The sequence below is a fragment of the Pan paniscus genome, chromosome 5, assembly GCF_029289425.2.
Source record: "Pan paniscus chromosome 5, NHGRI_mPanPan1-v2.0_pri, whole genome shotgun sequence".
Taxonomy (NCBI): Eukaryota; Metazoa; Chordata; class Mammalia; order Primates; family Hominidae; genus Pan; species Pan paniscus.
This window is the reverse complement of record NC_073254.2, coordinates 43409604-43430516: the sequence shown is the minus strand read 5'-3', so window position 1 is coordinate 43430516 and position 20913 is coordinate 43409604. Positions and strand designations below refer to the sequence as shown.

The 20913-nt window shown below is 43.2% G+C and overlaps 1 protein-coding gene and 4 non-coding genes across 5 annotated transcripts; all 5 read left to right on the top strand.

Moving 5' to 3' along the window:
- Positions 1-1407: 1407 nt before the first annotated feature.
- TRNAA-UGC (transfer RNA alanine (anticodon UGC)) lies at positions 1408-1479 on the top strand. Its single transcript has one exon. It is a non-coding gene; the product is annotated as a tRNA-Ala (tRNA).
- Positions 1480-7912: 6433 nt separating this feature from the next.
- Positions 7913-7984, top strand: TRNAA-AGC (transfer RNA alanine (anticodon AGC)). The gene has a single exon. It is a non-coding gene; the product is annotated as a tRNA-Ala (tRNA).
- Positions 7985-13113: 5129 nt separating this feature from the next.
- Positions 13114-13186, top strand: TRNAF-GAA (transfer RNA phenylalanine (anticodon GAA)). The gene has a single exon. It is a non-coding gene; the product is annotated as a tRNA-Phe (tRNA).
- An 899-nt stretch (positions 13187-14085) lies between these two features.
- Positions 14086-14157, top strand: TRNAA-UGC (transfer RNA alanine (anticodon UGC)). The gene has a single exon. It is a non-coding gene; the product is annotated as a tRNA-Ala (tRNA).
- Positions 14158-19896: 5739 nt separating this feature from the next.
- LOC100987643 (nucleolar protein 56-like) lies at positions 19897-20590 on the top strand (the record flags this gene model as incomplete). Its single annotated transcript, XM_063605228.1, has 1 exon — positions 19897-20590. A coding segment is annotated over one exon (414 nt), but the record flags the coding sequence as incomplete, so codon positions are not given.
- Positions 20591-20913: the final 323 nt, after the last annotated feature.

Here is a 20913-nt window from a genome sequence, read left to right as displayed (position 1 = left end):
GCCAATTTTAAAATGGATCAATGTTATTTTATTAACACTGGCAAAGGCTCATATATGGGCAAACCAGAATGAGAAAGAGTTAATCGTCACCAGAAATTTGGTTCCGAGAAATGGGTTTTCTTCTCATCTTCTTATATAGTTCAAAGAATCCAGTCTCACCATGATAAGTCCCAAGATTCGAGAACTAGTTAGAAGAAAACTTGTTTGTTGCCTACAAATATCACGAATAGGTTTGTAATTTCCATATCTCAAAGTACACTTTTTAGTCTTTATCCACCTGCATGTAATGTGTCTACTACTACTAATGCTTACAAACCCCAGGCTGGAGACGGAGTTAATTGCCTGAGTTCTCTGTGTAATATCCTCACAGGCGTGCCCCACAGATATTTTAAATTTAGCATGAGCCAAACTAACTCATCTTCTCCATCTTTCAATCTTTCTCCCATTCCTGAAAGAGTTGTTAAAACCTCCCCTTTTCTGTGCCTGCTTGTCTTTGGCAATAGCATGTTTGTTTTTCTGAACTACTCTTCAATCCTGTTTCTATTTATCTTTCGTCTTACTCTCATAATTCAACCCTCATCTCCATCCCCAAAGCTGGTTTTCATTTATGCCTTATGAATTCCCTCCCCTCACCTCCCGTCTCCTTCTCTCTCTCTCTCCTTTCCTTCCTTCCCTTCCTCTCTCTTTCTCCTTCCTTCCTTTCTCCCTTCCTTCCCCCTTCCTTCCCTCTTTCCCTCCCTCCGTCCCTCACTCCCACTTTCTCTTGCTTGCTTGCTTGCTTGCTTGCTTTTGTCACTCCATTGTCCGGGCTCGAGGGTAGTGGTGCAATCATAGCTCCCTACAATCGCTAACTCCCGAGTTCAAGCGATCCTCGTGCCTCAGCCTCTGGAGTTGTGAGTACAGGAGTAAGACACCACGCCAGCTAAGGACCCCTGTGAAAAAATGTTGAGTGCACCGCTCTCAGGTTTTCTTCTGATTATAGCTTTCCTCTATCAAATCTTACCTTTGATATTCCGATTGAGCAAACAACAATTATGAAGCGTTTTAGGCAGGAAAAGGCTGAATTTCAATGGCTTTGTGTTATATCTGGAAGAAATCAAAAGAAACGAAAATCAGAACTTGATTCTTGCCAAGCATAATAGAAGCAGACCCTAAGAACTCAACGTCTTCAGGCCACAAAGGAAACTTCTTGTGGTTATTATCTGACACTTTTCTAATCTTTCGTTTTTCGTTTCAAGTCCTACACAGTATTCTAAAGAACCTGTATCCCCCATTAGTACCAAGTATCTCCTGCTCAGAGTAGCTCTCCACGCTCTATGGTACTGACCACTACTACCAGCATGCTCACGGAGTCTCAGGAAATGAAAGTTACCTCCTGAAAATTATTACAAATGGGTCTTATAGTAAGGGGGTGTAGCTCAGTGGTAGAGCGCATGCTTTGCATGTATGAGGCCTCGGGTTCGATCCCCGACACCTCCAAGTGATGGTTTCCCTCTGGCAGTTCTCAAGCGACAGACCTCTGCCTCCTCACATTTTTCTATTCTATTTCTGCACATATAGTAAGTAAAAATGTACTCCAATGCATTGCCTTGAACTATCTCCAACCTCTATGCTGTGAGCCTCATCATCACATAAGGCGATTGCGACAGCAGAAGGAAGACAAAAAAGTAACGAGGGGGAAAGAACAGGATCGCAACAGTGGTCTCTTGACCCAAACAAATGCATGAACATTCACAGGCGGCTTGCGTTCGCTCCCATTTTGTTTTGTTTTGTTTTGTTTTTGTTTGTTTGTTTTGTTTTTTGAGACGGAGTTTTGCTCTCGTTGCCCAGGCTAGAGTGCAGTCGCACCACCTCGGCTCACTGCAACCTCCGCCTTCCGGTTTCAAGAGATTCTCCTGCCTCAGCCTCCCAAGTAGCTGGGATTACAGGCACCCGCCACCACGCCCAGCTAATTTTTTTGTATTTTTAGTAGAGACGGGGTTTCACCATGTTAGTCAGGCTGGTCTTGAACTGCCGACCTCGCGAGCCACCCGCCTCGGCCTCCCAAAGTGCTGGGATTACAGGCGTGAGCCACCGCGCCCGGCCTTCCATTTTCTACTATGATTAAAGAGACGCAAAGACCAAGAAGAGAGAAAAATGCCAGTGGGCATCTTTTTTTTTTAAAGTTATTTTTGTTTTCTGGGCCAAAGAACAGAGCGAAAGCATCTGTCCACTCATTTCTACACCAGTCTCTCCCTGTCGACCTACATAGGGACATAAGTGCGATCCAATACTGAGACAAGGACTGCTGTGGCTCTCTAGCCACTTGAGATGGGAGTGGCAGGACGCTGGACGGCCAAACGAAGACTGTCCGGGAATTAGAGGCCTTCTACATGCAAGAAGCAGAAACTAATACGGATCAACATTCGCTACTGATATTCCATAAGACTGATTCATATTCGTATTCCTGCATTTCCTCAGTCACTGTAATATTGCCTGGGAACTTCTGGTAACAGCAAACAGAGGCCCATAAGAAAAAACCAGGGAAAGGTTTTCTGTCACAATGGAAAATACATGCAGAGTAAAAGGTAAGTAGATCGCAATTGTGTGGGCACTTTCTGCCTTGGAAAAAACCAAACAAACATTTCATGTTCTTTCTCGATCCATCTGATTACAACTGCTTTTTTTGAAAAGGGAACACCCAAGAAATTCTATGCACTCATGGTACCTGTTAAAGGTTTCCAATGGTATACAGTTTCAAAACTGCTGTTCTCTCTGTACATATTTATTTATTTATTGTTGAATTAAAGTGTCTTTGAGAGGCAAGAAACTACAATGTTTATTCCCAGTCCACCAGCCTAACACTCTATCAGGCTGGCATGTCTTTACTTCTTGATTCTTTTGTCCAGTGAAAGTATCTATAACTAGCATCCAGGAGGGATACGGTCTAGTGAAACCTGCTTAGCTGAAGACTGGCTGTGTGTGTGCCCCCAGGCCAATCACATGTTTGTTTTGAGATACATTTTTTGGAGGAAGGTAATACCCACGTGCCATGTATTTTCTTTTTGTTTCATACTTTTTCTTTTTTAATTTCCTGGCATCTATTGGTTCTCTCCAGGCAAACAGTGGCATGTCAGCCACAGCGGACACTGCACAGGAGAGCAAGGGGTGGGGAATTAGGATGCCGCAAGCAGAATGCTAAATTCCAGGCCTAACCTCAGATCTATTGAATCAGAACTGCTGAGCATGGGGCTCAGCCTCTTGTGTTTGAATAAGCCCTCAAGTGACTCTGATGCTAAAGTTTGAGAAGCACTGTTCTAGAAGTTTAAGAAGGAGGTCCCAGGATCAGGCGGCTGCTGAGGGGGAAGATTTTTTCCTGGGGTTCCTTGCCTATTCTCAATCAAAAACTTAAACCACGAAGGACAGCCAGTGGGGTTTGTAGTTGCATTATGTCAGGGGTGGGGTTGGATTTACCATTTCTTTTTTGTTTGTTTTTGTTTTGTTTTGTTCTGTTTTTGTGAGAGAGAGTCTTGCTCTGTCACCCAGGCTGAAGTGCAGTGGTGCAATCTTGGCTCACTGCAACCTCCGCCTATTGAGTTCAAGCGATTCTCCTGCCTCAGTCTCCTGAGTAGCTGGGATTACAGGCGCCTGCCACCATGCCCAGCTAATTTTTGTTTTTTAGTAGAGACAGGGTTTTGACATATTGGTCAGGCTGGTCTCAAACTCCTGACCTCAAGTGATCTACCCACCTCGGCCTCCCAAAATGCTGGGATTACAGGCGTGGGCCACCATTCCCAGCCTCCTTCATCCTTTTGATGTCAGCTGAGTCTACAGTGATGTCCTCTTTTTATTCCTGATGTTGGTAAACTGTGTCATCTCTCTGCTGAAAATTTCTATCTTGCTAGAGTTCTTCTTTTATTGATCCTTGAAAGGAACTAGCTTTTTGTTTGTTTTTCTATTTTTTTGTGTGTGTGTGCGTGTGTTCCATTTCACTGATTTCTGCTTTTATTTTTTATTATTTCCTTTCTTCTATTTGCTTTGGGTTATTTTGCTCTTTTTCCCACCTGATTTCTACAAGTAAGAGCTTAGAGGACTGATTTGGGACTTTTTTCTTTTCTAATGTATGAACTTAGTGCTGTATATTTCTCTCTCAGCACTCCTTTAGGATATCTTGGAATTTTTAATATATTGTATTTTCATTTTTATTCAAGCTACCTTATTTTTTGATATCTACTAAGGTTTTCTCTTTGTCCTATGAACTGTTTAGTAGTGTGTTGTTCATTTTCCAAGCGTTTGGACATTTTTCTGTCTTTTTTGTGACTGACTTTTACTTTAATTTCATTTTGGTCAGGGATTATACCATATTAGTTAATTCTTTTAAATTTGTTGAGGTTTGTTTTATGGCCCAGGATATGTTTTACCTTTACCTATATTCCGTGTGGATTTGACTAGTGTGTTCTGCTCTTCCTGTGTGGACTGTTTTATAAATGTTAACTGAATTCTGGTGGCTGAAGATGTTTTGAGTTCTTCAACATTCTTTTTTTTTTTTTGAAGCAGAGTCTTGCTCTGTTGCCCAGGCTGGAGTGCAGTGGCGCGATCTCGGCTCACTGCAAGCTCAGCCTCCCGGGTTCACGCCATTCTCCTGCCTCAGCCTCCAGAGTAGCTGGGACTACAGGCACCCGCCACCACACCCGGCTAATTTTTTTGTATTTTTTAGTAGAGATGGGGTTTCACCGTGTTAGCCAGGGTGGTCTTCATCTCCTGACCTCATGATTCGCCCACCTCGGCCTCCCAAAGTGCTGGGATTACAGGTGTGAGCCACCACGCCCAGCCTAGTTCTTCAACATTCTTGCTGATTTTCTGTTTAGTTGTTCTATCAATCATTATGAGAGAAGTTTTGAAGTCTCCAAAGTAATTGTGGATTTGTCTATTTTTTTTTTAAAGTTCTGTTTTTTTCTCTTTACATATGTTGCAGCTCTCCTGTTTGGTGGATACATATTTAGGATTGTTATGACTTCTATTTCTTTCCCTGCCTCCCTCTCTTCTTTCTTTTTCTTCTTTATTTAACCAAGAAAGAACAAATTTACTATTACTTTCCCTACCAAAGCAGTCTCTCATCACCTCCTGACTCTGAGAATTAAATTCTGTTTCCTTCAGATGTCCTTAGTTGATTGACTCCCAAACAGGGAGTGTGAGCAGGAAAATAGAATAAAACACCTGTTAGATTTGAATACAAATTGAGAAATTTGTATCTTTGTTTCTGCCTGGAAACATTTAAAATGGAATGGGAACCACATGAGAAGCACATATTGTCCACATCTTGGGATCATTTCAGACCATCTTGCCTCTTCAACCAAACAATCAGCAACAATGGAATATATATATATATATATATATATGGAGAGAGAGACAGAGAGAGATCTCAAAGATTATTTCTCTAAACTATTTGATAATGATTTTCAGACATTATATCTTTTTAATCCCTAAATTCATCAATGTGTATTTCTTAAAACAAGATCAGTTCCTTAACACAGCACAATTATCAAATTCAGTAAACTTAACATTGATAAAATAGCATTATCTAACATACAATCTATAAAAATGTAACTAATTGTATCAATACAATCTTTTATAGAAATTTCTCTCCCAAGCTAGGAGCCATTTCACAGACACATATGAATCTAATTGTCTTGACTCTTTAGTCTCCTTTAATTTAGAACAGTTGCTCAATTGTGTCTTTCACAACTTTGATAATGTTTTTGAAGAGTGTATGTCAGTGGTTTGTGGAATATTTCTTAATTTGTCCTACTCATGGTAAGATTAAGTTTATGGAAATTGGAAGAAATGTCACAAAAAATCATATTATCCTCTATCACACCAAGAAGCATGTGATGCCAATTTTCCCCATTATTAGTGAAGTTAGCTTTCATCATTTGGTTAAGTTTGTAATTACTATTTCTTCCCTGCAAAAGTATCATCTTCCTCATCGTAATCAATAAGTAAGCTCTAGAGAAATACTCTGAGACTATATAAATATCCTGATCCTCATCAAAATTTTACCTATACTTTTAGCATTGACTTATAATTTTGCCTGCACCTATCAGCATTCTGATGGTGTCCAGATTTTCTAATTTTCTAATGGGGATTTGCAAATTTTATCCTTCTTTCCACATTTATTAGCTGGCATACCACTGTAAAGAAAATCTTCCCATCTTCCATATTTATTTATTTATTTGAGACAGAGTCTCGCTTTGTCGCCCAGGCTGTAGTGCAGTGGCATGAGTCCTGGAGTCAGTGTAGTTGACACTAGTAGCTACTTTCTATTAGTATCTCTGGTGCCTTTTAGTAGGGAATGGTATTTGTGAATCAAAATACTGTTATCTTTGCTTGTTGTTTCTGAGGTATTTCTTCCAGGCCCAGTTAGCAGACAGATCTGCAGGGAAATTTTACCTTTTTTTTTTTTTGAGACAAAGTCTAAGTCACCCAGGCCAGAGTGCGGTGGCAGGATCTTGGCTCACTGCAACGTCTGCCTCCTGAGTTCAAGCGATTCTCCTGCCTCAGACTTCCGAGTAGCTGGGACTACAGGCACGCACAACCACATCCGGCTAATTTTTGTATTTTTAGTAGAGACGGGGGTTTCACCATGTTGGCCGGGCTGTTCTCGAACTCCTGACCTCAAGTGAGCTGCCCGTCTTGGCCTGCCAAAGTGTTGAGATTACAAACGTGAGCCACTGCGCCCAGCCTATAAAATTACATATGTATAATTTCATACTGATGCCTCCAATTCCATCAACACCAACAGGACTATTCTTTACCTTCTTTCTCTTACAGTGACAGCCTGGTTCCAACACACCCGCTCACACACACTCATTTTCCCAATCCTAAAATTCACACAAAATCTCAGAATTCTTACAGCCCTAGCTCTACAAAAATAACCCTGATACAGAGTTCAAGATTTGTTTGCAATTCTTTTTAATCTTACAATTAGAACAACAAACTGTATAAACCATTTTCATAGATCAGTTCTTTCCTTTTCAAGTAGGAGTATGTTATTGTTTCACAATGCAGTTTTACACTTGATCCTAGCCAAAAGGCCGAGAAGCGATAGACAACGCCATTTGAATTTGCCTCTACTCGTATTGAATTTTAAGGTATTTTCACATGCACTTGAGTCAGTTTTATTTTTTGACTATATGAAACACCAACATGCTTCCAAGAGTCAAAAGAATACAGAAAGTTATAATCAGAAAATTTGCAAGAGAATGTTGTATACCGGGACACACTTAAATGATAGAATGCAAGTATGCTCCAGGAAGTCTAACGTGATGGAGAGTCCACCTTGGGGTGAGTTGATCTTGGGTTGACCACAAATCAGGAACAGTGCCTTTATTTTTACCACTAAGCTACTTTCCTTTCTTTTCTCTTTCTTCTTTCTTTCTTTCTTTCTTTCTTTGTTTCTCTCTCTCTCTCTCTCTCTCTCTTTCTTCTTTCTTTCTTTTTTTGAGAGGGAGTCTCGCTCTGTCGCTCAAGCTGGAGTGCAGTGGCCCGATCTCGGCTCACTGCAACCTCTGCCTCCCGGGTTCAAGCAATTCTCTACTTCAGAGTAGCTGGGATTACAGGCGCCTGTCACCACGCCCGGCTGATTTTTGTATTTTTAGTAGAGACAGGGTTTCACTATCTTGCCCAGGCTGGTCTTGAACTCCTGACCTCGTGATCCACCCGCCTCAGCCTCCCAAAGTGCTGGGATTACAGGCATAAGCCACTGCACCCGGCTAAGCTACTCTTCTTTTGGCACAGCCGTGCCTAAAAGAGGAAGCGCTTCATGTAGGGAATTAACAATGGAATTGGAAACATATAGTGATTATCCTGACACAGAGGGCAGGCTCACATATTGGCCATCACCAAAGCGTTTTCCGAAGGCTTTGAGTCCGGAGGGGGTATAGCTCAGTGGTAGAGCGCGTGCTTAGCATGCACGAGGCCCTGGGTTCGATCCCCAGTACCTCCACGCCATGTTTTCTTCCCCGGGACACCAGTAAGAAGCTGTCCATGATATTCCCCAACCTTAAATTTTTCTGTCTGTCAAGGTGAATTGTGTTGGCCTCTGCATTTCTCTCTCATACAGAGGGTGATTCGTGTTCATTCACTTGAGGTTATTTGCTGCCTAGGATTACCCGCCTATCCTTTCTAAGCAGTCCCATCAATCATTAACATGGACGACGCACGGGGGAAGCAAGTAGTATTCCTGGCCATCCAGCCAATTTCTAGCTGTAAATGAAATCATCAGAAACCATAGACCTGTGTGGCCCAAGTCTGATTTCACATCAGAAGCTAAAAGGCTCAAGTCTTTTTCTGTTTCTTTTTCTAACTCCTCCTAACCAGGTTGCAGAAGCCCTACAAGCTTTCACTAAAAGATTACACTGCCAGGGGTTGATGGTTTGATGTGTGGTGGTAACTTTTTCCATTGGAGACCCACAAACTCTGAAACTTAAACTACTTAACTACAAACACACAACAAATGACGAAAAGACAGCATTCACCTCAGCTGAAATTTGGTGGAAGTAAAAAGCACTTCTCTGGGTCCTCTGAGGAAGCTTCTGGTCTGAGATGCAAACACTCTGAACTCCAGGGACCAAGATCAGTATAGGAGAAAGCTCATTTTGTTGTTTTACATAAATAAAAGTAATGAACGTTTATTTTTCCAATCCCAAAGGATCCTTTTGTACCTCACAGTACTTACTCTCCAGGATTGACCTCCTTCTAAGCTAGGGAACAACCCATACCTCCAGATTAGAGCTCTTTGTGGTATCACCGTGCCAAGCAGAAATCCACAGGGAAATACTCTGCAAGCATCTTAATACTATCTTGTTAAAAGAAAATCTGCTTTTATTTTCAGCTCTATTTCATGCCAACAAAGGAAATAAAAAATAAGTTACTAAACACCCAGAAGGCAGAAAAGCGACCTCTCTCCATCTGCAGAAGCCAAGCAAACTTGTGGGCTTCCCTATGCATCCTTTCTTTTACTCACTTTCTAAACGCTGTAACGGCCACTATCTATCAGGTGGTCACAAGCCATCGCTAAAGTCAATCTGAGGTCAACCCACTCGACTTGTGAGGGATTCAGCTATACTGCCTCTGCGCCTGTAATAGGACTAAGGAGGCGGTGGCTGCACAAGTAGTTAGCACCGATTGTACCGTGACTCCGCCTTTCCGCAGCCGCTCTCCAGCTCTTTAGAGTCCTTTTGAGTCAAGCTAGACGTGAGACATACAGGAGATCGTTGCAAATGCCAGGAGGAGTTTCTTCAGGGTGAAGTTAACTTTCAATCGGCTTCATTCTAAGAGAAATATGTGGAGCAAACAAACGGAAACTTTCTTTCTCATCTTTTGCATTTCAAGCAAAAACTAATAAAATTAGATGTTTCCACCGTCATGCTCAGTTTCGAAGCTGCCAGCAGATCCCGCTTCTAACTTGTAACACAGGCACGCAGGAAATCGGGAAATCCCTGCAGCTCCCTCAGAAGCTACAGTATCAGCGGTTCCTGAAGGGCAAACCAAAACCCAATATCACTCTCTACTCCAAAGAGTTCAGCCGGTCTGCTGAGCGACGGAAATAGCGGAGAGGCGCTCTTGAAGCCGAAACAAACCAGGTCCCCTTCCTAGTCGAGTCTTCCTCCCTAAGGACAAAAAAAGTACCTCTCTTCCCTCATATCCAGAGGAAGCGACGGAGGGATGTGGCGCTTAGACTCACTGTACCATCCCGTCCATCCAAGTCCTAATAATCATGAGGATGCGACAGAGCGAGACTCCGTCTCAACAAAACAAAACAACCCTAAGGAAGAGAGAGAATGTACTGGAGGATAGGAAGTACTTAGGAAAACCTTTTTTTTTTCTTGTATTTAAATTTAAGCCTTCATTTATATAAAATAAAACACATGAAACCTATTCAGCTTACGGCTTATTAAATAACCAAAATTCAGGCCAAGATACTGAATTTTTCAGCAACCAACAGCTGCCTTTTGCCTCATTTCAATTATCCTAACTCTCTGACCTCCACCTCCATAGATTATTTTTCTTATGTTTTAAATAATATAAATGGGATCATATAATATCATCGTAGTCTGTTTTGGGCTGCTACAAAATCACTCAAGACTGGTAATTTGTAACGAACAGAACCCTTTCCTTCCCTTCCCTTCCCTTCACTTCCTGACAGAGTTTCACTCTTGTTGCCCAGGTTGGAGTGCAGTGGCTCAGTCTTGGCTCACTGCAACCTCTGCCTCCCGGATTCAAGCAATTCTCCTGTCTCAGCTTCCTGGGTAGCTGGGATTACAAGCGAATGCTAGCACGCCCAGCTAATTTTTCTGTATTTTTAGTAGAGATGGGGTTTCACCATGTTTGCCAGGCTGGTCTTGAACTCCTGACCTCAGATGATCCATCCACCTTGGCCTCCCAAAACCCTGGGATTACAGGAGACAGCCACTGCACCAGGCCCAGAAACATTTTCTCACAGTTCTGGAGGCTGGGAAGTTCAAGATCAAGGCACTGGCTCTCATGTCTGGTGATGGCCTTTTTGTTGTGTTTTCACATGGCAGAAAACTGAGGGCAATAGAGAGATGAACTTCCTTTGTCAACTCTTATTATAAGGGTACCTAATATTATTCATGAGGAAGGAACCCTCATGGCTTAATCTTCTTAAAGGCCCTATGTCTTGATAATTATCACATGGTGACACCTAAGCTTTGGAGGGGACACTTTCAAACCACAGTAAATCTGTACTCATTTGAGTATGGATTCTTTCACTTAATTTTTGTTAAAAAAAAATTAGATTCATTTTCTTTTCTTTTTTCTTTCTTTTTTTTTTTTTTTCAAGGTGGAGACTTGCTCTGTCGCCCAGGCTGGAGTGCAGTGGCGCGATCTTGGCTTACTGCAAGCTCTGCCTACCAGGTTCACGCCATTCTCCTGCCTCAGCCTCCCAAGTAGCTGGGACTACAGGTGCCATCCACCACGCCCAGCTAATTTTTTGTATTTTTAGTAGAGACAGGGTTTCACTGTTTTAGCCAGGATGGTCTCGATCTCCTGACTTCATGATCTGCCTGCCTCAGCTTTCCAAAGTGCTGGGATTACAGGCGTGAGCCTCCGCGCCCAGCCTTCATTTTCTATATATTGTTGCTAGTAACAGTAGTTATTTTCTGTTGCTCTCGAGTATTCTATTGTCTGAATACTGTACATCATGATTTATTAATTCATTTTACTGTCCAAGTACATTTGCAGCACCCGTTTTTTGTTGAAATGTCTAATGCTGCTGTAAACATTCTGATACATGTCCTTCAAGGGAGATGCTCATGCACTTCTCTTGGGTATAAATGTAACTGTCTAGTTTTGGGGTCATAGCATATATATATATATTTAGTTAATATTTTCAGATAGTTTCCCAGTGTAGATATGGCAGTTTACAGTCTCATCAGCCATGTATGCACGTTCCAATTGCTTCACATACTCAGCAACACTTGATATTATCCACTTTTTGGGTTAAATGATTCCGATGAAGAGCAATATTATTTTGTGGTTTTTTTTTTTTTGACAGTGTCTTGCTGTGCTGCCCAGGCTGGAGTGCAGCGGCACAATCTTGGCTCACTGTAGCCTTTGCCTCCCAGGATCAAGAGATTCTCATGCCAAAGCCTCCTGAGTAGTTGGGACTACAGGGGCATGTGGCCGTCTAAATTTTTGTATTTGTAGTAGAGACCGGGTTTCGCCGTGTTGGCCAGCTGGTCTTGAACTCCTAATCTCAAGTGATCCACCCGCCTCGACCTTCCAAACTGCTGGGAGTATAGGCGTGAGCCACTGTGTCCAGCATTGTTGTGTTTTTAATTTGCATTTCCTTTATAGCAAAAGATGTCGAGCATATTTTATTTTACTCAATAGCGATTTTTTGTGAAGTGCATATTAATTTGCTCTTTCTTATTGAAGTTTTAGTCTTTTTCTTAGTGCTTTGTAGAAGTTCTTAATACATTCCAGATAAAGATCCTTAGTAAAATGTAAGTATTGGAATATCTTCTCCTAGACTGTGGCTCATCATCTTTTCTTAAGGAGGATGGGGCTTGAAAAACTTTGTAAGCAGATGAAAGAGAAGAAATGGAGACAGACAGGTTGAAGACCCCAGAGGAAGTTCCATCTGGACATCTTACCTGTTGGCTGTGGGAGAAAATGCCCCCAGGCAGTTTGCTGGAGAGGAAACCTCAGAATAAACTGATGGGATGAAATGTTCCAAAAGCAGAAACTGTGCTCTGGTCTGTGATTCTCTTACATTTCTCCTAGCAGCTTCAGGGGATATAGTTTAGAGGTAAGAAATAGTGAGATATGAGACAGTGGATTTTCTATCCGGCCAACTTACCATATTTTTGAAGACCTCTCAGAAATATGACTAATGCGTCAAAAAAGATCTTCACGATGTTTCTGTAGCGAGAGAGGTGTGGCTCAGTGGTAGTGTGTCCTTGCCTTGCACAGAGTTCAAAAGCATACATGTTCATCTGTTTTTCACAATTCTCGCCACTCTGTACTTTTCTCCTTTTAAAAACATGCCTTGCGTGGTCACACTAAAATAAACATATTATACTTTCCATTTCCACTCCCTGGGTCTCTGTACCACCCAAGGTGGATGTGTCAGCACAAGACGAGTGAAAGGAAGGGAATAGCGAAAATGAATTTTCTCGCTCAGGATTTCTTTAGTCAGAAGCTATAAACCTGCCACCACATTAACGTGCCCAATAATCCTCTGTTCCTTTTTGCCATATCGTTGAAGAGCAAGACAGAAAAACAAGAGCCCAGAGAAAAGGAAAAGCCTAGAAAATTTTCTTTTGAATTCCCTTGGTATTCTGAGTAGTGACCATGTAGGGGAGCATGTTCCTGCTTTGCTCTATTCTTCATCTTTGCCTTTTCTTTCCCTGGCTTTTGCTAACCCATTCATTGTCCTTAAAATTGGGTCCTGTTTTCAGACATAAATTGGGGAAGAATCTATATTTTGGGGGTGAAGGGGTGAGTGAATGACAGGTGATATTGAAGACAACAGAATTGGAAGATATACTGACCCTACAAATGAGTTTTTATATTTTGAAGAAACACCTAAAACAACAAGTTCGGGAAGCCGAAATAGCTCAGTTGGGAGAGCGTTAGACTGAAGATCTAAAGGTCCCTGGTTCGATCCCGGGTTTCGGCAGGGGTTTTTTTTTTTCTTTCTTTCTTTCTTTCTTTCAGTTTTGCCTAATAGGACCCTTATTTTGTTTATTTATTTATTTATTTGACGGAGTTTCACTCTTGTTGCCCAGGCTGAGTGCAATGGAGCGAACTCGGCTCACCGCAACCTCCGCCTCCTGAGTTCAAGCGATTCTCCTGCCTCAGCCTCCCGAGTAGCTGGGATTACAGGCATGCGCCACCACGCCTGGCTAATTTTGTATTTTTAGTAGAGACGGAGTTTCTCCATGTTGGTCAGGCTGGTCTCGAACTCCCGACCTCAGGTGATCGGCCCGCCTCGGCCTCCCAAAGTGCTGGGATTACAGGTGTAAAACACAGCGCCCGGCTAATACAACCCTTATACAACACTTGCATGCCAATCCCAGAAAGGTGTATAGAACTCCAATTTTTTGCTGTTGAAAATCCGATAAAGGTAATACACACACACACACACACACGCATATATATATATATATATATATATATATATATGCATCACTCTCTGCTTTGGTTGCATATTCCAGTGAAGTCTTCCATGAAGCGCTGACATTAAATAAATTATTTAAAGTCTGAAACCTAGGAAGTGATTTTTTTTTTTTTTTTGAGATTGAGTTTCGCTCCGATGCCCAGGCTGGAGTGCAGTGGCGCGATGTCGGCTCAGTGCAATCTCCGCCTCCCGGGTTCAAGGATTCTCCTGGCTCAGCCTCCCCAGTAGCTGGGATTACAGGCGCCTTCCATTTCAAGTCGTATACTGTATTCTAAATAATTTGTATCCCCCATTAGTACCTAGTATCTTCTACTCACAGCAGATGCAGACGCTCCACAATACTCAGAAAAAGAAAGTTACCTCCTGGAAATTATTACAAGAAGGATTTTTTTCAGGAAGGGGGTGTAGCTCAGTGGTAGAGCACATGCTTTGCATGTATGAGGCCCCGGGTTCGATCCCCGGCACCTCCAAACGGTGTTTTTTTTTTTTTTTTTTTTTGCTCTGGTAGTGCTCAAACCTAATTCTCAAGCAACATAGACTTACTTCTGCCTCCGCACCTTTTTCTGTCCTATTTCTGCACATATAGAGAGTAAAGACGTAACCCAATGGGTTGCCTCCATTTATAACCCATTTCTATGCCGTGAGCTTCGACATCACTGAAGGCGATTGTGACGGCAGAAGGAAGGTGAAAAAGAAATGAGGAAGAAAGAAGAATGGGATCCCAACAGGGTCTCTTGAACCCAAACAAAAGTGTGCACATCCACGGGAGGTTCACATTTGCTCTCATTTTGTGCTATGATTAAAGAGAAGGAAAGACAAAGAAGAAGGGAGAAAAGCGCCCCGCGGCCATTCTTTTTTTTTTTTTTTTTTTTTTTTTTTTTTTTTTTTTTTTTTTTTTTTGGAGACAGAGTCTCGCTCTGTAGCCCAGGCTGGAGTGCAGTGGCTTAATCTTGGCTCATTGCAACCGCTGCCTCCCGGGTTCAAGCGATTCTTCTGCCTCGGCAGGTGGGTTTACAGGTGCGTGCCATCAGGCTCGGGTAATTTTTGTATTTTTAGTAGAGACAGGGTTTCACCATGTTGGCCACACTGGTCTCGAACCCCAGACCTCAGGTGATCCACCCGCCACAGTTTCCCAAAGTGTTGGGATTACAGGCGTGAGCCACCGCTCCCAGCATCATCTTTTTTGTTTGTTTTTTGTTTTTTTTTACGTTAGTTTTGTTTTCTGGGCCAAAGAACAGAGCGAAAGCATCTGTCCACTGATTTCTCCTCCAGTCTCTCCCTGTCAACCTGCGCAGAAAGCACAGCCACAAGTGTAATCCAATACTGAGACAAGGACTGCTGTGGCTCTCCAGCCGCTTGAGATGGGAGTGGAAGGACGCTGGATGACCGAACAAAGACTGTCAGGGAATAAGAGACCTTCAACATGAGAGGAGCAGAAACCAATACGGATCAACATTCCCTTCTGATACAATTGATTCATTTTCCTGTATTTCCTCAGCCATTCCATTTTCCTTGTTAAAATAAAACATTGCCTGGAAACCTCTGTTAACAGCCAACGGAGGACTCATGTGAAAAAGTAGGAAAAGTTTTTCTGTCACAATGGAAAATAGACGCAAATTAAAAGGTGAGTGGATCGCAGGTGTGTTGAGCACTTCCTCAGGTAAAAACAAAAGAAAACAAATTTTTTTTGTTCTTTCTCTGTCAATCCCATCACAATTGCATTGCATGACCAGGGAACTCCCAGGAAATCCTATTCACTGATGATACCTTTTAGGGGTTTCCAATGTTGTATGTTTCAAAATTGCTGTCCTCTGTACATGTTTGCTGTTGAATCAAAGCATCTTTGAGAGGCAACAGAGTATGATGTTTGTCACCATCCACCAGTCTAACACTCTATCAGGCTGGGATGTCCTTATTTCTTGATTCTTTTATCCGGTGAAAATATCCATAACCAGTATCCAGGAGGGATACTGTCTGGTGAAACCTGCTTAGCTGAGGATTGGCTGTGTGCCCCCAGGCCAATCATATGTTTGTTTTAAGATGCATTTTTTGGAGACAGGTAACGAAGAGATGCCATATATTTTCTTTTCATTTCTTAATTTTTCCCCCCTACTATCTACTTGTTCTCTCCAGGCACTTTAAGGAAATAGTGTCATGTTTGCCACAAAGGATGCTGCACAGGAGAGCAAGGCATGAGGGATTAGGGTGCTACTAGTGGAATGTCAAATTCCAGGCCCAACCTCAGATCTACAGAATCAGAATTGATGAGAGTGGGATCCAGCCGCCTGTGTTGAATAAGCCCTCAAGTGACTCTGATGCTAAAGTTTGAGAAGCACTGCTCTAGAAGTTTCAGAAGGAGGTCCCAGGGCCAGATGCTTACTAAGGAGAAAGAGTTGCTCCCGGGGTTCCCTGCCTATTTTCAATAAAAAACTCAAACCACGTAGGAAAGCCAGTGACGTATTTGCATTACATCAGGATGAGAGTGGATTTATTACCTCTTTGAGACCTTCAATATTTTAGATGACTAGAGATCACACAAAAGAGCCTCTGATTTTCCTGTAGAAGAACTCACAGGGGTTCTTTAGAGCCAGGAGACTCTTTCCAGCCAAAATACCTGGAGCCTTCTCAAGCTATTTTGGCCTTTCAATTTGAAACCTAAGGCCTTTCCTTAGAGCTTGGAAGTTTCTAAGCTCTGAGGAAGACACTGTAATCATTCTTGCTCCACCCTCAGGGTTGGAATTCACCCTGCTCTCTGTCAAGCCCCCACCAATTCCGCCAATATTCTGGTCTAAGATCCAGTTGTTAAAAACCCAGTCTATGTGGCTGGGGGCGGTGGCTCATGCTTGTAATCCCAGCACTTTGGGAGGCCAAGTCGGGTGAATCACGAGGTCAAGAGATCGAGACCATCCTGGCCAACATGGTGAAACCCGTCTCTACCAAAAATACAAAAATTAGCTGGGCATGGTGGCCGGAGAGGCTGAGGCAGGAGAATAAAAAATTAGCTGGGCATGGTGGCCATGCCTGTAGTCCCAGCTACGGGGAGGCTGAGGCAGGAGAATCCCTTGAACCTGGGAAGCGGAGATTGCAGTGAGCCGAGATGGCACCACTGCACTCAAGCCTGGTGACACAGCAAGACTCCATCAAAAACAAAAAACAAAAACAAACAAAAAAAGCAATCTAATGCATAAAATGTGTTTAAAATATCTTCGCAGCATTAAGTAGAGAGTTCCTTGTTGTTAGGAGACTCTTCCTCCTTGGAAGATGTTCTCTGTCTATCTACCTTCTGCGTTTTCACATTTGTCTCTTCCTCTCCACACCTAAGCCAGTGCTTTATTTCCACTTATCTTGTGTAGGGATATACTTTTGTGTGGTGACATTGGTTTTGCCCACTCTTCTTGCTTCCAAGAGTTGGATGTAGGCAATGTAGGAGCCCACCGCCAAAGTGTGGGTGATATTCTCCAGAAAGAAACCTAAATTTCAGAGGCTTGCTGATATGGAAGAAAGCCTAGGATATTCGACTCATAGAGCTTCGCACTGCTAGGCAGGTTGAAATCTGGACACCCTGAATTCCTTAGGAACAAGGTATAAGTACTTCTGAAAACCAATTTAAGTTTAAAATATACTGAGACTCCCTGATCTTTCTTGTATTTCATGACATATTTCAAGCTCAAGAAGCTAAACACACACACACACACACACTCAAATACCAAAACAGAACACACTCTCCTACCTATAACAAAGGGGCTTAAGCAGGAGGGTCTAGAGAGACCTGGTTCAACACTCTCCCCCTCATGAACAGTAGAGATTGGAAATAGGCGGCTTCTCTGTCCTTTCCTCGGAAGCCACCAATACCACCCGCCTGTACCAAAACTCAAGGGTACCCCTGCTCCCCAGTACCCCAGCTAGTAAAGGAGCTGTGAGGCGTTCTCAACGCCGCGACTACCTTGAGTAAAACGAGGGAGATCTTGCGGGGAAAGTGTTTTCAGCTCTCTTCTCCTACAGGGAATGAGCCCTCTCGCCTATCGCGGACACCGAGGAAACGCAGCAGACATGGGCACCCGGGCTGCCCAGATCCTCTGGCAGCCTCGGGTTCTCGTCCACTTCGCTCCTCCTCCGCCTTTGCTGCCGCAGCCGCAGGTGCGCACCCCACCGCGTCCCTGCTTCCCTCCTCGAGCTCTTGTGGTCGAGCTCAGGTGGTCCTCGTTCTCCTCTCCATCCGTCGTTTCTTGAGTCTCAAAACTGGAGCCACAACGTCCCCAAGATGAAATCCATGCTGGGTTTCAGCCACGGTGCCGGCCCAGGGGCTGGCGAGGGTAAGGACGGGCAGCGACCCACTTCCTGGGTCTTCATTTCTAAGAGCTGGGAATTCCACCTTCTCACCTCCTCACCTGGACCTAAATCCCCCCAGGCGGTACTGACCATTCTGTTTTTTTATCCACCTACGCTACTCTTCGTGTGACAGCCCTTGAAGGCAGAAGGAAAAGAAGATGTAAGAAGGGAGAATTTAAAAAACACTTTAAAAATTAATTAATCTGAATACTCAAAGTATCCCCAGGTCATGTATCCTTTTAAGATATGCCTACATTGGCATAGGCGGTGGCCCATGCCTGCAATCCCAGCACTTTGAGAGGCCGAGGCAGGCGGATCACCTGAGGCCAGGAGTTTGAAACCAGCCTGGCCAACATGGTGAAACCCCATCTCTACTAAAAATACAAAAATTAGCCGGGCGTGGTGGCACTTGCCTGTAATCCTAGCTACTTGGGAGGCTGAGGCAGGAGAATCGCTTGAACCTGGGAGGTGGAGGTTGCAGTGAGCCGAGATTGCACTACTGCACTCCAGCCTGGGCAACAGAGCAAGACTCCTTCTGGGGGGAGGGGGTGGAGGGCGGGGGTGATGAATTATACAGTGAAACTTTCTTGAACCTGAAGAGTCTTTTTTTAAAAAGTTTTTATATCACAAATTTAATTTCCTTAGTAGTTACAAGGTTATAGAAAAAATATATTTCATATTGAGTGAGTTGTGGTAGTTTGTGATTTTCAAGGAATTAGTCCATCTCATCCAAGTTTTCAAATTTGTGTGTAAAGTGTTGTTCATAGTATTCATTTACCCTTTTGGTGTCAGCAGAGTCTACAGTGATATACTCTTCTTTTTATTCTTGATATTGGTAATTTGTGTCATCTCTCTTCTTAAAAAATTATCAGTCCTCCTAGAGGTCTTCTTTTATTGATCTTTTAAAGGAACTAGCTTTTTGTTTGTTTTTCTATTTTGTGCGTGTGTGTTCAGTTCCATTTATTTCTGCTCATTTCCTTTCTTCTATTTGCTTTGGGTTATTTTGCCCTTTTCCCCACCTGAGTTCTTCAAGTAAGAGCTTAAAGGACTGATTTGAGACTTTTTTCTTTTCTTTCTTTTTTTTTTGGCCGGGCTGGTCTCCAACTCCTGACCTCATAATCCACCCGCCTCGCCCTCCCAAAGTGCTGGGATTACAGGCGTGAGCCACGCGCCTGGCCGACTTTTTTCTTTTCTAATGTATGCACTTAGTGCTGTAAATTTCTCTCTCAGAGATTAAGTTGTCTTGGAAATTTTGATATATTGTGTTTTCATTTTTATTCAGGTTAATTTACTTTTTTGATCTCTACTAAGGCTTTCTCTTTGTGCTATGGAATATTTAGTAGTGTGTTGTTCATTTTCCAAGTGTTTGGATATTTTTGTTGTCTTTCTGTGACTGATTTTTAGTTTGATTTCATTGTGGTTAGGGATCATACCATGTCAGTCAATTCTTTTAAAGTTGTTGAGGCCCAAGGTATGAGGTATGTTCTATCTTGATCTACGTTACGTATGAATTTGAAATGAATGCGTGTTCTGCTTTTCTTGTGTGGACTGTTCTATACATGGTGACTGAATTCTGTTGGCTGAAGATGATTTGGGGTTCTTCAATATCCTTGCAGATTTTCTGTGTAGTTTTTCTGTTATTATGAGAGAAATGGGGCGGGCGTGGTGGCTCAGGTCTGTAATCCCAGCTCTTTGGGAGGCCGAGGCGGGTGGATCATGAGTTCAGGAGATGGACACCATCCTGCCTAACATGGTGAAACGCCGTCTCTACTAAAAATACAAAAATTTAGCCTGGCGTGGTGGCGGGCGCCTGTAGTCCCAGCTACGCAGAGGCTGAGGCAGGAGAATGGCGTGAACCCGGGAGGCGGAGCTTGCAGTGAGCCAAGATTGCCCCACTGCACTCCAGCCTGGGCGACAGAGCGTGTGAGGAGACGAGTGAAAAACCCAAAAAGAAGAAAAAGCAAAAGCCCCAGGAGGTTCATCAGGAGAATGGAATGGAAGACCCACCTATCTCTTTCTCCAAACCCAAGAAAAAGAAATGTTTTTCCACGGAGGAGTTGATGAGTAGCGATCTTGAAGAGACTGCTGGCAGCACCAGTCTTCCCAAGAGGAAGAAGTCTTCACCCAAGGAGGAAACAGTTAATGACACCGAAGAGTCAGGCCACAGAAGTGGCTCCAAGAAAAAGAGGAAATTCTCCAAAGAGGAGCTGGTCAGCAGTGGGCCTGAAGAGGCGGCTGGCAAGAGCACCTCCAAGAAGAAGAAAAAGTTCCATAAAGCATCCCAGGAAGATTAGAATGCAAATGGACATTCTCTGGGAGGTGGGGCATACCATAGCCCAAGGTGACATTTCCCACCCTGTGCCGTGTTCCCCAATAAAAACAAATTCACAAAAAAGAGAGAGAGAGAAGTGAAGTCTCCAATGTAACTGCATTTGTCGATTTTTTAAATTCTATCTCTTTTGTTTTTTAAAATATTTATTTATGTATTACATTTATTTATTTATGAGTCAGAGTCTCGCTCTGTCACCCAGGCTGGAGTGTAGTGTCACCATCTCGGCTCACTGCAACCTCCACCTCCCGGGTTCAAGCAATTCTCGAGCCTCAGCCTCCCTAGTAGCTGGGACTGCAGGTGCACGCCACTGCACCACCATGCCTGGCTAATGTACGTATTTTTAGTAGAGACGCGTTTCACCATGTTGGCCAGGCTAGTTTCCAACTCCTGGCCTCAGGTGATCCGCCCACCTCGGCCTCCCAAAGTGCTGGGATTGCAGGCGTGAGCCACTGCGCCCTGTCTGGGTTTTTTGTTTTGTTTTTTTTTGTTTTGAGACGGAGCCTTACTTTGTTGCCCAGGCTGGAGTGCAGTGGCACGATCTTGGCTCACTGCAACCTCCGCCTCC